This window comes from Oncorhynchus masou, chromosome 10, assembly GCF_036934945.1.
Source record: "Oncorhynchus masou masou isolate Uvic2021 chromosome 10, UVic_Omas_1.1, whole genome shotgun sequence".
Lineage (NCBI taxonomy): Eukaryota > Metazoa > Chordata > Actinopteri > Salmoniformes > Salmonidae > Oncorhynchus > Oncorhynchus masou.
In genome coordinates, this window is record NC_088221.1 from 29370121 (window position 1) to 29386522 (window position 16402).

Consider the following 16402-nt stretch of genomic DNA (forward strand, 5'->3'; position numbering starts at 1 on the left):
GCCTAACATTAGTATGTAGGGCTCTAAACTCTGTGTAATAACAGCTTCAGACCCCCATGTTAAATAAACACTCACAGAGCTATTACTTCACTCCCATAAACTCACTCCTTAAAATATGCTAATAGACTTCCCCTAATGTGTCACTCGTAATAGAGCTGAGTTCTCATCCACTCAACAGTCACATAAATGTATCAGACCCAGCAGGCCGTTCTCTCTCCCTCCCTCTTCTGTCAGACCACTCTGCTGTTCCATGAGCCCCCTCCTGTCTGTTTGTGTCTCACTGGTGTCATACTCTACCGTCAATATAGGTATAATCCTTCATTTCATGAGGCTGGCTGTGTTTATGTACACTCACCAGGGATTCAAGGGAGCAGAAGTGGATTTATTTGTGTATGTGTGTTTGCGTGCTTACTTGCATGTGTGTGTGTGTGTGTGTGTGTGTGTGTGTGTGTGTGCTCCTGCGTGCGTGTGTGAGGGAAGAAGTGGTTTGTTTTCTGAGGGCTTTGTGTTTAGAGAGAGCTTGCCAGGAGTTGTGTGACTTGGCCAGGAGGTCCGTTAGCTTTGGCTCCTCTCCTCTTTTCTTTTACTCTCCTCCGCTGGCCTGACGCAGGCCAAGCCTTGAGTAAGTCCAGCAGCCCCCTGAGTGTAGACACCGAGCAGGAGAAACACAGGGTCAGCCCACAGGCTCCCTCTCAACCTCTCTTCCCCTCTCTCTCTTACTCTATTGCCTTTTCCCTCTCCCCCAGGAAGAAACACAGTGAGGATGAAACAAATGGAACCAGGCTGTGTAGTTCTGGAGGCTGAGGGCACAACCTAAACCCCTCTCTTTGTCAAATCAAATCCAATCAAATGTTATTTGTCACATACACATGGTTAGCAGATGTTAATGTGAGTGTAGCGAAATGATTGTGCTTCTAGTTCCGACAATGCAGTAATAACCAACAAGTAATCTAACCTAACAATTCCACAACTACTACCTTATACACACAAGTGAAAAGGGATAAAGAATATGTACATAAAGATATATGAATGAGTGATGGTACAGAACGGCATAGGCAAGATGCAGTAGATGGTATAGAGTACAGTATATACATATGAGATGAGTAATGTAGGGTATATAAACATAAAGTGGCATAGTTTAAAGTGGCTAGTGATACATGTATTACATAAAGATGGCAATATGCAGTAGATGATATAGAGTACAGTATATACATATACATATGAGATGAGTAATGTAGGGTATGTAAACATTATATTGAGTGGCATTGTTTAAAGTGGCTAGTGATACATTTTTACATCAATTTACATGAATTTCCATTTATAAAGTGGCTGGAGTTGAGTCAGTATGTTGGCAGCAGCCACTCAATGTTAGTGCTGGCTGTTTAACAGTCTGATGGCCTTGAGATAGAAGCTGTTTTTCAGTCTCTCGGTCCCTGCTTTGATGCACCTGTACTGACCTCGCCTTCTGGATGATAGCGGGGTGAACAGGCAGTGGCTCGGGTGGTTGTTGTCCTTGATGATCTTTATGGCCTTCCTGTGACATCGGGTGGTGTAGGTGTCCTGGAGGGCAGGTAGTTTTCCCCCGGTGATGCGTTGTGCAGACCTCACTACCCTCTGGAGAGCATTACGGTTGTGGAGAGCCTTACAGTTGAGCAGTTGCCATACCAGGCGGTGATACAGCCCGACAGGATGCTCTCGATTGTGCATCTGTAGAAGTTTGTGAGTGCTTTTGGTGACAAGCCAAATTTCTTCAGCCTCCTGAGGTTGAAGAGGCGCTGCTGCGCCTTCTTCACAACACTGTCTGTGTGGGTGGACCAATGCAGTTTGTCCTTGATGTGTATGCCGAGGAACTTAAAACTTACTACCCTCTCCACTACTGTTCCGTCGATGTGGATAGGGGGGTGCTCCCTCTGCTGTTTCCTGAAGTCCATAATCATCTCCTTTGTTTTGTTGACCTGGAGTGTGAGGTTATTTTCCTGACACCACACTCCGAGGGCCCTCACCTCCTCCCTGTAGGCCGTCTCGTCGTTGTTGGTAATCAAGCCTACCACTGTAGTGTCATCTGCAAACTTGATGATTGAGTTGGAGGCGTGCATGGCCACGCAGTCGTGGGTGAACAGGGAGTACAGGAGAGGGCTCAGAACACACCCTTGTGGGGCCCCAGTGTTGAGGATCAGCGGGGTGGAGATGTTGTTACCTACCCTCACCACCTGGGGGCGGCCCGTCAGAAAGTCCAGTACCCAGTTGCACAGGGCGGGGTCGAGACCCAGGGTCTCGAGCTTGATGATGAGTTTGGATGGTACTATGGTGTTAAATGCTGACCTGTAGTCGATGAACAGCATTCTCACATAGGTATTCCTCTTGTCCAGATGGGTTAGGGCAGTGTGCAGTGTGGTTGCGATTGTGTCGTCTGTGGACCTATTGGGGTGGTAAGCAAATTGGAGTGGGTCTAGGGTGTCAGGTAGGGTGGAGGTGATATGCTCCTTGACTAGTCTCTCAAAGCACTTCATGATGCCAGAAGTGAGTGCTACGGAGCGGTAGTCGTTTAGCTCAGTTACCTTAGCTTTCTTGGGAACAGGAACAATGGTGGCCCTCTTGAAGCATGTGGGAACAGGAGTCTGGGATAAGGATTGATTGAATATGTCCGTCAACACACCAGCCAGCTGGTCTGCGTATGCTCTGAGGACACGGCTGGGGGTTGTCGTCTGGTCCTGCAGCCTTGCGAGGGTTAACACATTTAAATTTTTTACTCACTCGGCTGCAGTGAAGGAGAGTCTGCAGGTTTTGGTTGCGGGCCGTGTCAGTGGCACTGTATTGTCCTCAAAGCGAGCAAAAAAGTTATTTAGTCTGTCTGGGAGCAAGACATCCTGGTCCGTGACGGGGCTGGTTTTCTTTTTGTAATCCGTGATTGACTGTAGACCCTGCCACATACCTTGTGTCTGAGCCGTTGAATTGCAACTCTACTTTGTCTCTATACTGACGCTTAGCTTATTTGATTGCCTTGCGGAGGGAATAGCTACACTGTTTGTATTCGGCCATGTTTCCGGTCACCTTGCCCTGATTAAAAGCAGTGGTTTGCATTTTCAGCCTCGAGCGAATGCTGCCATCAATCCACGGTTTCTGGTTTGGGAATGTTTTAATCGTTGCTGTGCGTATAACATTGCCGAAGCACTTTATAATGAACTCGCTCACTGAATCAGCGTATTCGTCAATGTTGTTGTCGGACGCAATGCGGAACATATCTCAATCCACGTGATCAAAGCAGTCTTGAAGCGTGGAATCAGATTGGTCAGACCAGTGTTGAACAGACCTACCTCTCCTTCCTCTCTCTCCTTCTCTCTCTTTATATCCACGTTCATGTCAAACCTAACCGAAAACAAATCATGAAATCATAAATGTACATCATCAATAGAATCACAGATATTGCATTCACTATTTGATGAGTTGATGAATTAATAGAAATGTGATGACTGGGCATGGAAATACTTTCATTGTGATCTCTCTGTCTCTCTGTCTGTCTCTCTCTCTGTCTGTCTCTCTGTCTGTCTCTCTCTCTCTCTCTCTCTCTGTCTCTCTCTCTCTCTCTCTCTCTCTCTCTCTCTCTCTGTCTCTCTCTCTGTCTCTCTCTCTGTCTGTCTCTCTCTCTCTTTCTCTCTCTCTCTCTCTCTCTCTCTCTCTGTCTCTCTCTCTGTCTCTCTCTCTGTCTGTCTCTCTCTTTCTCTCTCTCTCTCTCTCTCAGGGAGGTAAGATCCCTATCAGGTGGACAGCTCCAGAGGCCATCTCCTACAGGAAGTTCACCTCGGCCAGCGATGCCTGGAGCTACGGTATCGTGCTCTGGGAAGTGATGTCATACGGGGAGCGGCCTTACTGGGAGATGTCCAATCAGGACGTGAGTATGCAACCGTCGCCAGGGTGACCTAATGAACTTCCTGCTAAGAGAGGAAATGATGCGTTGAGCGGCTAGGTGGAAGACTGAGTCTGAAGCCTGATGGTCTGATGGCCTGAACCAGAAATACAGCATTGTCACCTGAGAAGATTTAAGGGGTCTTTATTGGCATGGAAACATATGTTTACAAGTGAAATAGATAATAAACTAAAGTGAAATAAACAATAAAATGAACAGTAAACAATATTCTCACAAAGTTCCAAAAGAATAAAGACATTTCAAATGTCATATTATGTCTAAATAGTGTTGTAACAATGTGAAAATAGTTAATATGTAAACTAAGTAAATATGGTTTGTATTTACAATAGTGTTTGTTCTTCACTGGTTGCCATTTTCTTGTGGAAACAGGTCATAAATCTTGCTGCTGTGATGCACACTGTGGTATTTCCCCCAATAGATATGGGAGTTTATCAAAATTAGATTTGTTTTCAAATTCTTTGTGGGTCTGTGTAATCTGAGGGAAATATGTGTCTCTAATATGGTCATACATTTGGCAGGAGGTTAGGAAGTGCAGCTCAGTTTCCACCTCATTTTGTGGGCAGTGAGCACATAGCCTGTCTTGTCCTGAGAGCCAGGTCTGCCTTTGTCGGCCTTTCTCAAGGCTATGCTCACTGAGTCTGTACATAGTCAAAGCTTTCCTTAAGTTTGGGTCAGTCACAGTGGTCAGGTATTCTGCCACTGTGTATTCTCTGTTTAGGGCCAAATAGCATTCTTGTTTGCTCTGTTTTTTTTGTAAATTCTTTCCAATGTGTCAAATAATTATCTTTTTATTTTCTCATGATTTGGTTGGGTCTATTGTATTGCTGTCCTGGGGCTCTGTGGTTTCTGTTTGTGTTTGTGAACAGGTGACTAGGTAAAGGCTTTGTTATGGAAGGTTTGTGAATCGCTTCGTCTCTTTTCTGGATTTTGATAATTAGCGGGTATCGGCCTAATTCTGCTCTGCATATATTATTTGGTGTTTTACATTGTACACAGAGGATATTTGAACAGAATTCTGCATGCAGTCTCAATTTGGTGTCTCTATATCTCTCTCTCTTTCCCTCCCTCCAGGTGATCAAAGCGGTGGATGAGGGCTACAGACTGCCTCCTCCTATGGACTGCCCTGCAGCTCTGTACCAGCTGATGTTGGACTGCTGGCAGAAGGAGAGGAACAACAGACCCAAGTTTGAACAGATCGTAAGCATCCTGGATAAACTCATACGCAACCCTGGGAGCCTGAAGATCACAGCCAACACCTCATCCAGGTACTATACACATCTACATTTAACCTTCAAGCTCTCAACCCTGACCTCTGAATCTCACCCTGGCAGCCAACATCTCATCCAGGTACTATACAGATCTGAACTGAACAGCTAGCTGTAGTCTGTTGTATTAATAAAGTGTTAGACAAGGCGACGTCTTTCTCCTCCGCTCAACACCCACACACCTGCCCCCCTAACGTATACCTGCCCCCCTAACTTACACCTGCCCCCTAACTTACACCTGCCCCCTAACTTACACCTGCCCCCTAACTTACACCTGCCCCCTAACGTATACCTGCCCCCTAACGTATACCTGCCCCCTAACTTACACCTGCCCCCTAACTTACACCTGCCCCCTAACTTACACCTGCCCCCTAACTTACACCTGCCCCCTAACTTACACCTGCCCCTTAACTTACACCTGCCCCCTAACGTATACCTGCCCCCTAACTTATACCTGCCCCCTAACGTATACCTGCCCCCTAACGTATACCTGCCCCCTAACGTATACCTGCCCCTAACGTATACCTGCCCCCTAACGTATACCTGCCCCCTAACGTATACCTGCCCCCTAACGTATACCTGCCCCCTAACGTATACCTGCCCCCTAACTTATACCTGCCCCCTAACGTATACCTGCCCCCTAACTTACACCTACCCCTAACTTACACCTGCCCCCTAACTTACACCTGCCCCCCTAACTTACACCTGCCCCCTAACTTACACCTGCCCCCCTAACGTATACCTGCCCCCTAACTTATACCTGCCCCCTAACGTATACCTGCCCCCTAACGTATACCTGCCCCCTAACGTATACCTGCCCCCTAACGTATACCTGCCCCCTAACGTATACCTGCCCCCTAACGTATACCTGCCCCCTAACGTATACCTGCCCCCCTAACGTATACCTGCCCCCTAACTTATACCTGCCCCCTAACGTATACCTGCCCCCTAACTTACACCTGCCCCCTAACTTACACCTGCCCCCTAACGTATACCTGCCCCCTAACTTACACCTGCCCCCTAACGTATACCTGCCCCCTAACTTACACCTGCCCCCTAACGTATACCTGCCCCCTAACTTACACCTGCCCCCTAACGTATACCTGCCCCCTAACGTATACCTGCCCCCTAACGTACACCTGCCCCCCTAACTTACACCTGCCCCCTAACGTATACCTGCCCCCTAACTTACACCTGCCCCCTAACTTACACCTGCCCCCTAACTTACACCTGCCCCCTAACGTACACCTGCCCCCTAACTTACACCTGCCCCTAACTTACACCTGCCCCCTAACGTATACCTGCCCCCTAACTTACACCTGCCCCCTAACTTACACCTGCCCCTAACTTACACCTGCCCCCTAACTTACACCTGCCCCCTAACGTATACCTGCCCCCTAACTTACACCTGCCCCCTAACTTACACCTGCCCCCTAACTTACACCTGCCCCCTAACTTACACCTGCCCCCTAACTTACACCTGCCCCCTAACTTACACCTGCCCCCTAACTTACACCTGCCCCCCTAACTTACACCTGCCCCTAACTTACACCTGCCCCCTAACTTAGACCTGCCCCCTAACTTACACCTGCCCCCTAACTTACACCTGCCCCCTAACTTACACCTGCCCCCTAACTTACACCTGCCCCCTAACTTACACCTGCCCCCTAACTTACACATGCCCCCTAACTTACACCTGCCCCCTAACTTACACCTGCCCCCTAACTTACACCTGCCCCCTAGCTTACACCTGCCCCCTAACTTACACCTGCACCCCTAACTTACACCTGCCCCCCTAACTTACACCTGCCCTTCTCTGCTCCTCTCCCACACACCTGGCTCAACACGGATGGACACCAGACATATCTGTTCCCCACACATCTCCCAAGGCATTATGGGTCACGGCACATCCTGCTCGTTAGTGACAGCAGTGACAGGAAACACTGTCCTCAACCCTGGGACTCATTTATCCCTCCCTCGCTTTTAGTGTTTCCTTCTCTCGCTTCTAGTGTTTCCTTCCCTCGCTTTTAGTGTTTCCTTCCCTCGCTTTTAGTGTTTCCTTCTCTCGCTTTTAGTGTTTCCTTCCCTCGCTTTTAGTGTTTCCTTCCCTCGCTTTTAGTGTTTCCTTCTCTCGCTTTTAGTGTTTCCTTCTCTCGCTTTTAGTGTTTCCCTCTCTCGCTTTTAGTGTTTCCTTCTCTCGCTTTTAGTGTTTCCTTCTCTCGCTTTTAGTGTTTCCTTCTCTCGCTTTTAGTGTTTCCTTCTCTCACTTTTAGTGTTTCCTTCTCTCACTTTTAGTGTTTCCCTCCCTCGCTTTTAGTGTTTCCTTCTCTCGCTTTTAGTGTTTCCTTCTATCGCTTTTAGTGTTTCCTTCTCTCGCTTTTAGTGTTTCCTTCTCTCGCTTTTAGTGTTTCCTTCTCTCGCTTTTAGTGTTTCCCTCCCTCGCTTCTGGTGTTTCCTTCTCTCGCATTTAGTGTTTCCTTCCCTCGCTTTTAGTGTTTCCTTCTCTCGCTTTTAGTGTTTCCTTCCCTCGCTTTTAGTGTTTCCTTCTCTCGCTTTTAGTGTTTCCTTCTCTCGCTTTCTGTCAGACAGAACTCTGTTGTATTACAATGTTACTGGTGACTTGAAAAAGGAGGAGGATGGGAGACCCACGGTATAGGAGCGGAACGCTCAAAGTGTCTTTCAAAAATCGTCAAAGAATCATTATTTTAACCTAAAGTATTTAATAAAGACATTTATAGTGCAATATTATGTGGAATGGGAATGAGAGGGCTACTTACACCGTGTTGGAAAGGGAACACCACAGTGATTGAATGAGGGTATGAGGCATGAGATAAGGTGTTCAGAGGCTTGACCAGTGCAGGGCTGGATTTGACCCGGGAAGTCAAAAAACACACTACGCAGTTAGACTAAGAATGCTAAGCATGAGTTAGTCCAAGCAATGAGTAAAATCATTGGTATGTAATAATGTGATTGTGTATGTGATTGACTCTACAGTCAGGAGACTCAACTGTAAATACAAATAGCAGATACATTCCATTACAGCTGCGCCATGTTTCTCCATGAAGTTAAACTCAGACATCTCAAAATTCACAAAGTCAAACACAAGACTGCGCATCTCACCCACTTGACACATCAAAGTAGCCCAAGAAACGTTCCTGAATAAAGCCCTGATCACCCACATACCTGATGATAACTGACAACTGCAAACACACTGGTGGCACCATAGGTTCCAGAGCGGTGGGGCCATTTCTACCCCCTTTTACCCCTCTGGACCCTAGAAGGCATGACAATGATTCATCAGTTTTAAAAAGGTTTATGATGGGACCAGTTTTTTCAAATCAGGTCACATGGTTTTAAAAAAACTCCTGGATAAAACTCCTGGCCTGTCACGCCCTGGTCTATATTTATTTATGTAATCTTCATTTATTGGGTCAGGCCAGGGTGTGACATGGGTTTATTTGTAGTGTGTTTCATCTTGGGGTTGTGTGGGGTGTATAGATTAGTCTATGGCTGCCTGAGGCGGCTCTCAATCAGAGTCAGGTGATTATCGTTGTCTCTGATTGGGAACCATATTTAGGTAGCCTGGGTTTCACTGTGTGTTTGTGGGTGATTGTTCCTGTCTCTGTGTTTGTTGCACCAGTCAGGGCTGTTTCGGTTTTCGACGTTTGTTGTTTTGTATTGTTCGTGTTCTTCATCATTAAAGATGTATCGAACGAACCACGTTGCATTTTGGTCCGATCCTTGTTCCACCTCTTCGTCAGAGGAGTTGGAAGAAACCCGTTACATGGCCCTGGGGGGGTGAAAACCTTGTCAAACTGCAGAAACTTTATACTTGCTCATATGAATTATATTTAGACTAGACTAGGCAGGGAATTTCTACTACCCAGACACAGATCAACTGACAGACAGTAGTTCTCACAGGGTTCAGCTTGCTTTATGCATGTTTGCATCATGCAGGCCAATGCAACTGTTGGCCTTATAAAACATTTACTTACATCTGTCATCGCTATTATGTGGATTGTTTAATTACAGTTAATCATTTTTGATTGAAATCATATAGGCAGCCTAGCTGGCCCAACTTTGAATATAAACTAAATTTGATCACCTTCACATTTTCTCCTGACACACAAATGGGCTATAAATACACAACGTTACCAATTAGTCGACCCTGACCAGATGGACAGGGCGCATAGGCTGTATGCATCTGCTCTTATTAGTACCCTACAGTTGATCAGACTGAAAAATAGTCTTGTTTTCATCCCATACAGCATGTCAGAGTTCTAATGTTTAGGTGTAGCCTAGACGGCTGCAACATTTCTGTCAAGAGTTTCTGTTTGTGTCTGTCCGGAGGGATTGTGTTCTTTGCTAAATACACACCCGAGGAAAGTGGAAAGCCTACCTGAGCACGAGCGAAAGAAATCTAACTTTTAATGGAGGATGCGATGAAAGCTATCAAATCATTCTGAATTGATTTTGACATCCCAGAAAGGACAGTCGAAAGTTCCACAAGTTCAGCAAGTAAAGCATCGTAACGTGCCATTACCGCTGCAAACTCCTTGTCGTTGTCCTTGTTCGCGGAACTTCCCCTCTTGTTGTGTCCTCTGAAGCCAATTCTTGCCCCAAAACACAGTGGTGTTGATAAGCCGCTTGAGAACATCCCTGTTTCTTCTTTCTTTCTCGTTGTGTTGCGCAGTTTGAATACGCAAACCTTCGTCATGATCGATGCAGCTTTTTCCCTAGAAGCTTCAATTTGATGTGGGCTCTCTGCTTTTGTTTTTCCGTTAAGCTGAATGATCAATGTCCTTCAGGTCACTGTACCCCCCTTTTGCCCGAGGCTCAGACCTTCCAACAAGCAGGAAAGGCCAGCATTACAGGCGGCTTGATGAAAGGCTTCCTGTTAACCAGCTATACTTTTGATAACAATTGGTATTGAAGCCCTCAACTTGTCATCCCTTTTCATGAATCTGATCTCAGGCAGAGGTCGACCCTCAGCTTGAACTTGCACCTTTTACGAGTACCCCAGAGAGTGAAAGGGGTTCTTCAACAAAAATTCAACAACATTTACGGTAACATTGGCCTCGAAAACTGCGCACTTGAGCTGCTACTGAAGTTAGCAAGGCAAAGTGCAATTTATTTCAATAACTGGACACAATAATCTACCTCCTCTGCCTCCTGTAATTTGAGGAAACTCATTTGAATGTAATAATATTTTTTTTAAATGCTCAACTATCACTTCTCAGCCTCCATTAAATAATCTCACCAAGCTTCTCAACACATTGAACCCCCCATAATGCTCGGCGGCGCATCACCAATACAACACACTACATTTATTCTCTGATCCTAATCCTATGATTGGATGGACAACTTGTCAGTTCATACTGCAAAATGCTTTGATTGGTTGGACGTTGTCCTCTGGAAGTGGTCATAATTACCATGTATGTCTATGGAAGGGGTTGAGGCCTACAAGCATCCTAGGTTTTGTATTGAAGTCAATGTACCCAGAGGAGGACACAAGCTAGCTGTCCTCCGGCTTCACCATGGTGCTACCCCAGAGAGTACTGTTGAAGTTACTATAGACCTTCATTTTAAAACAGTGAGTTTTAATAAATGATTTGGTGACATATGAATATATTTAGTCTAGTTGTATCTAAACAGGATAACCTTTTCAGAGACTGATTCTGTCTCTGCCTCTGTCACACGCTTCCCCCTCTGCTGGCCTATTACAATATTACTGATTCTGTCTCTACCTCGCCGTCCGACCAAGGTGCAAGACGTTACTGGATCTATCAAATATTTAGAAACCACATACTGAATCTCTCAAGATATCAACCCGATATTGAAATAGGGGCCTCATAGAAGGTGTTCCTCTACTTCGGTGAATGTGTTAGGCCATGATAGTAGTGTATAGGCCTATAGGGGAGAGCTGTTTGTATTATGTGCAGAGGTCTACAGAGGTCTACAGGGGAGAGCATTTATTTTGTATGGGCAGACCCCTATAGGGGAGTGTAGTATTATCTTTACATTTTCAACATGGCCCTGAACCTGTTTGTGTATGGACCCAGTTGGTAGTAACATGGGCCAGACAAAGGTTGTCATAAACAACACTTCCTGCTTCCTGTGTGCACATGATGTTATGATCTCACTTCAACTGAACCTGTGTAGTCACTGGTCAGGCCTCAGACTAGCTCTCTCCCCCTTTCTCTCCCTAAACTGCCACACGTCCTGATTTTCCTCTTTTCTCTCACTCACTCTCTCTACAGTACATACTAATACACCTAACACTCATCTCTTTTCATTCTGTGTTTCCATCTCTTTGTTTTGACCACTGGGGAGGTCCAGGGGACTGAGGCTCTGGTGTAGAGTGGCCTTGGGCAGGCAAAGAGGGAGCAGGGAGGAGGGAGGACTGGAGCTATAGCTGGAACAGCGGTGGGGTAGTAGAGGGGGGAGGCGATGGGGCAGTGGGTTGGTGGAACAGACGGTCCTGGTATTATGGAGACGTCGGGAACTCATAATGTTGACTAATGATTTGTTAAGAAAGTGAAAATGGGTCCCTGGGAGTTTGCATGTCATTTTCCTGATTGGCTTTTAACACAGGGCTGAGTGCTGGGCGAGAGAGGTGGGAGGGGGAGGGGAGGCGATTTATGGCGATTAGAGTGTGTGTGTGTGTGTGTGTGTGTGTGTGTGTGTGTGTGTGTGTGTGTGTGTGTGTGTGTGTGTGTGTGTGTGTGTGTGTGTGTGTGTGTGTGTGTGTGTGTGTGTGTGTGTGTGTGTGTGTGTGGGGCCACACCGCAGGAGCAGCTGTGTTCGGGCTCACACACCTCATCTGTCTCTGGGCTGCCCTGGCTAATGGAGCGCCCATCTCCCACAGGCCCAGATCAAAGCCTGGGGCCCGGAGTACACTGTCTGGAGGCCTTGTGGAGAGGGACCTGGGGTTAGAGTGCACTGTTTTGGGGGCCTGGGGGAGAGGGACCTGGGGTTAGAGTGCACTGTCTGGGGACCTAGGTTAGAGTGCACTGTCTGGGGGCCTGGGGAGAGGGACCTGGGGTTAGAGTGCACTGTCTGGGGGCCTGGGGGAGGGACCTGGGGTTAGAGTGCACTGTCTGGGGGCCTGGGGGAGAGGGACCTGGGGTTAGAGTGCACTGTTTTGGGGGCCTGGGGGAGAGGGACCTGGGGTTAGAGTGCACTGTTTTGGGGGCCTGTGGGAGAGGGACCTGGGGTTAGAGTGCACTGTTTTGGGGGCCTGGGGAGAGGGACCTGGGGTTAGAGTGCACTGTCTGGGGACCTGGGGAGAGGGACCTGGGGTTAGAGTGCACTGTTTTGGGGGCCTGTGGGAGAGGGACCTGGGGTTAGAGTGCACTGTTTTGGGGGCCTGGGGGAGAGGGACCTGGGGTTAGAGTGCACTGTTTTGGGGGCCTGTGGGAGAGGGACCTGGGGTTAGAGTGCACTGTTTTGGGGGCCTGGGGGAGAGGGACCTGGGGTTAGATTGCACTGTTTTGGGGGCCTGGGGGAGAGGGACCTGGGGTTAGAGTGCACTGTTTTGGGGGCCTGGGGGAGAGGGACCTGGGGTTAGAGTGCACTGTTTTGGGGGCCTGGGGGAGAGGGACCTGGGGTTAGGGTGCACTGTCTGGGGGCCTGGGGAGAGGGACCTGGGGCATTGGGGGCCTGGTGGAGAGGGACTTTGGGTTAGAATACACTGTCTGGGGGCCTGGGGAGAGGGACCTGTGGTTAGAGTGCACTGTCTGGGGGCCTGGGGGAGATGTCCAGATGTAGGGAGGAGTGGAGGTTTGCAGAGTTGGAGGGTTGGATGGTTGGAGGGTTGGAGGGTAGAGAGACCCAGCAGAGCCATTTCAGTTCCCCTCACAGTGAGAGCTGCTTCTCCACTCCTTCACCAAGCTGCCCAGATGTCAACTTCTCCCCCTCTCTCCTTCTCCCCCATCTCCCCCTCTCCATCTCTCCTTCTCTTCTTCCCCCCTGCTCCATCTTTCCCTCTGCTCCCCTGAGAGCCCTAAAAAACATGATACTACACAGCAGTGGTCTTTCAGAGTGGAAAACAGACAGAAAAGGAGAAAATGAAAAGAACAAGAGGGAGGAAGAAAAAGACAGGGACAGTGGTATTGTACTTTTCTCTCTCACCTCCCAATTTTTTTCCATCATGTGAAGAATTCTCCTTTTTCTGAATCCTGTCTCTGTAAGATGCGATGATGCGTACACAGGGGTTTAAGATACCAACTCCTCTCCCTGACAACAAGCATGTTCTTTTACTTCCCTCTCATCCTTTCTCATCCAGCGATCTCTCTGCCTGTTGGTCCGCCATGAGACTTTACCAAGCGCAGTTAAAAATAAAGAATATAGTAAACAAAGAATCCTACAGAGGCAAGACAAGGTCATCTATAGTTTACCTCTACACTGACACGCTGACTGCTCTGCAGGAAGGGGAGAGAACTTTGCAGATCAATAGTCTCCTCATCCATGCCTGGATGGTGTAATCAGGGAGCTGTGTGGGTGTGTGAGAGAGGGAGAGAGAGATGAGAAGAAGAGGCTCCCTCCTCGTTGGCTCTCAGCTGTCAGACAGGCCTCTGATGGTCAGGAAGAGATTCAATCACATACCAGTCTCTTAGCTCTCCCTTTCCTTTGCCACTTCTTTCTCTATCCTCTTCCTCCCGTTCTTGATCTCACTCAGACAGTGCCTTGCTGTCCCTGTGGTGAGCTGTCTGGCTGGTTAGTTGTGTTCCAAACAGAAATCATCTTTGGGGATATTGTTTACTGCTTTGTTAACTTGTCATGGAACAAACATATTCTGGAAGCACAAGTCTGGTAGTTCCATAAGCAGTAGGTCTTACCTGTCCCACCCTTGAGAGGTAGCGTACTGTACGCCAGTCTGCCACTTTAAAACAGATAACAGACAAACCTCCAAACACCCCAAATACAGTGTCACTTACTGTGATATAAAAATCTGTCCTTAACTAAGACTCTAAACCTCTCCACCACGCAAAATACTCAGCCTGAGGTTGGACTTGACTTCCTGCTGTTCTGATTAGTTTATTTACACTACTATAAATACACCCCTCTATGGGAGTCTCTATGGCAGGACCAAGCCGGTTTCCTGTCCGGTTTTGGCTTGTATCCCCTGGGCTGTGTGTGATCAGGTGCTATGGTCCCAGTCGTCCTATGGTTTGTTTTCTGACTCACAAACATACACACACACATGCGTACACGCACGCACACACACACACACACACACACACACACACACACACACACACACACACACACACACACACACACACACACACACACACACACACACACATACACACACACACACCTATTCATGCCATTATTCCGAATGGCTCCAACACACACACCCATCGCTGTTTAGTATGAGTCAGTGTTGTTGTTGATGTGACCTAAGTTGGTCTGACCTACAGTAACCTGACCCTGCCTCATGGGGAGAAGGTGGGCTTGTTGATTTGGATGTTGATTGGATATGACTGTAGCAACAGCTGCTTTCCCTGGTGTCAACTGAACACAATACAAAACAACATAATGTTGTTGACTCAGAAAATGTGGAGAGAGTCTCCTGGTATGGAGTTATTGACTGGTTGGTATGGAGTTATTGACTGGTTGGTTTAGCAGACGTCTGTCTGTCTGTACAGCCAGAGGAAACATCGTCAGGGTTAAGGACAGACTTGCAGACACAGTCCTCTCTCTCTTCCCTCTCTCCCTTCCTCTTCCACCTTTCTTCCCTCTCTCCCTTCCTCCTCTTCTACCGCTCTCTCCCCTCTCTCCCTTCCTCCTCTTCTACCGCTCTCTTCCCTCTCTCCCTTCCTCCTCTTCTACCTCTCTCTTCCCTCTCTCCCTTCCTCTTCTTCTACCTCTCTTCCCCCTCTCCCTTCCTCCTCTTCTACCTCTCTCTTCCCTCTTTCCCTTCCTCCTCTTCTACCTCTCTCTTCCCTCTCTCCCTTCCTCCTCTTCTACCTCTCTCTTCCCTCTCTCCCTTCCTCCTCTTCTACCTCTCTCTTCCCTCTCTCCCTTCCACTTCTACCTCTCTCTTCCCTCTCTCCCTTCCTCTTCCACCTTTCTTCCCTCTCTCCCTTCCTCCTCTTCTACCGCTCTCTTCCCTCTCTCCCTTCCTCCTCTTCTACCTCTCTCTTCCCTCTCTCCCTTCCTCTTCTTCTACCTCTCTTCCCCCTCTCCCTTCCTCCTCTTCTACCTCTCTCTTCCCTCTCTCCCTCCTCTTCTACCTCTCTTCCCTCTCTCCCTCCCTCCTCTTCTACCTCTCTCTTCCCTCTCTCCCTTCCTCCTCTTCTACCTCTCTCTTCTCTCTCCCTTCCACTTCTACCTCTCTCTTCCCTCTCTCCTGTCACTCAAATCTCTACAGAACAGTGCCTCAAGCCATGCTTTTCATCCTATAATTTATTGTTCATGGAACAGCATGAATTTTGATTGGTTTAGATAATGATTTGAGTTTAGATTCTAATCCGATAAGACTGCAGTATTGTTGAAATTCTAGTATTTTATTAGAGAAAACAATCGTGTAATTATCCAAAAATCTATGCTTGTTTTGTTAATAATAATATTGTTAGAGATTAACGTAAATGTTGAATCTATACATAACAGTTTCCTTTTTCTTTGTCTCAAAGCCCATCCAACACATAGATGTTTGGAGCTAGATGGACGTAATGACCTAGAAACAGTGCAAGCAGTCACATTGGGAAATCATCAGACTTAAATTGTGTGTGTGGCTTTCGCTGGGAGAGCTTGTCCATAACACTCTGCAACAGTACAGGATTGTGGGTAGTCCCTTCTCTCCACAGGTGTTTCCTTCTGGGGAGACACGTGGTGCATGTGTGTCAGAGTGTGTGTGTGTGTGTTTATGTGTCTGTGTGTGTGTGTGTGTGTGCATGGGGAAATGTGGTTTACAACCTTCTCTGTTCTCTCTTTGCAGCATGTTATTTTATGAGCTTGTTTTCTCAATAATAACAGTTTCAGACCCTGATGTGATTTGCAGAATCCAGCGTGTGTGTGTGTGTGTGTGTGTGTGTGTGTGTGTGTGTGTGTGTGTGTGTGTGTGTGTGTGTGTGTGTGTGTGTGTGTGTGTGTGTGTGTGTGTGTGTGTGTGTGTTGTAGTGCTGGTGGTGTCGGTGTACCTTTCTGGAGGAAAAGTATTGGAAGAGGATGTAGTGTGATGTATTTTCCAAGGTTGACCATG

The 16402-nt window shown here is 47.5% G+C and overlaps 1 protein-coding gene across 2 annotated transcripts in view; it reads left to right on the forward strand.

The window, feature by feature from the left end:
• Positions 1–16402, forward strand: part of LOC135547484 (ephrin type-A receptor 3-like) — a 136069-nt gene that overhangs the window by 110607 nt on the left and 9060 nt on the right. For both annotated transcript variants that reach the window (XM_064976535.1, XM_064976536.1), the window contains exons 14-15: positions 3740–3889; positions 4997–5190. In XM_064976535.1, the coding sequence (XP_064832607.1) occupies positions 3740–3889; positions 4997–5190 (344 nt within the window). The remainder of the gene's footprint in view (positions 1–3739; positions 3890–4996; positions 5191–16402) is intronic.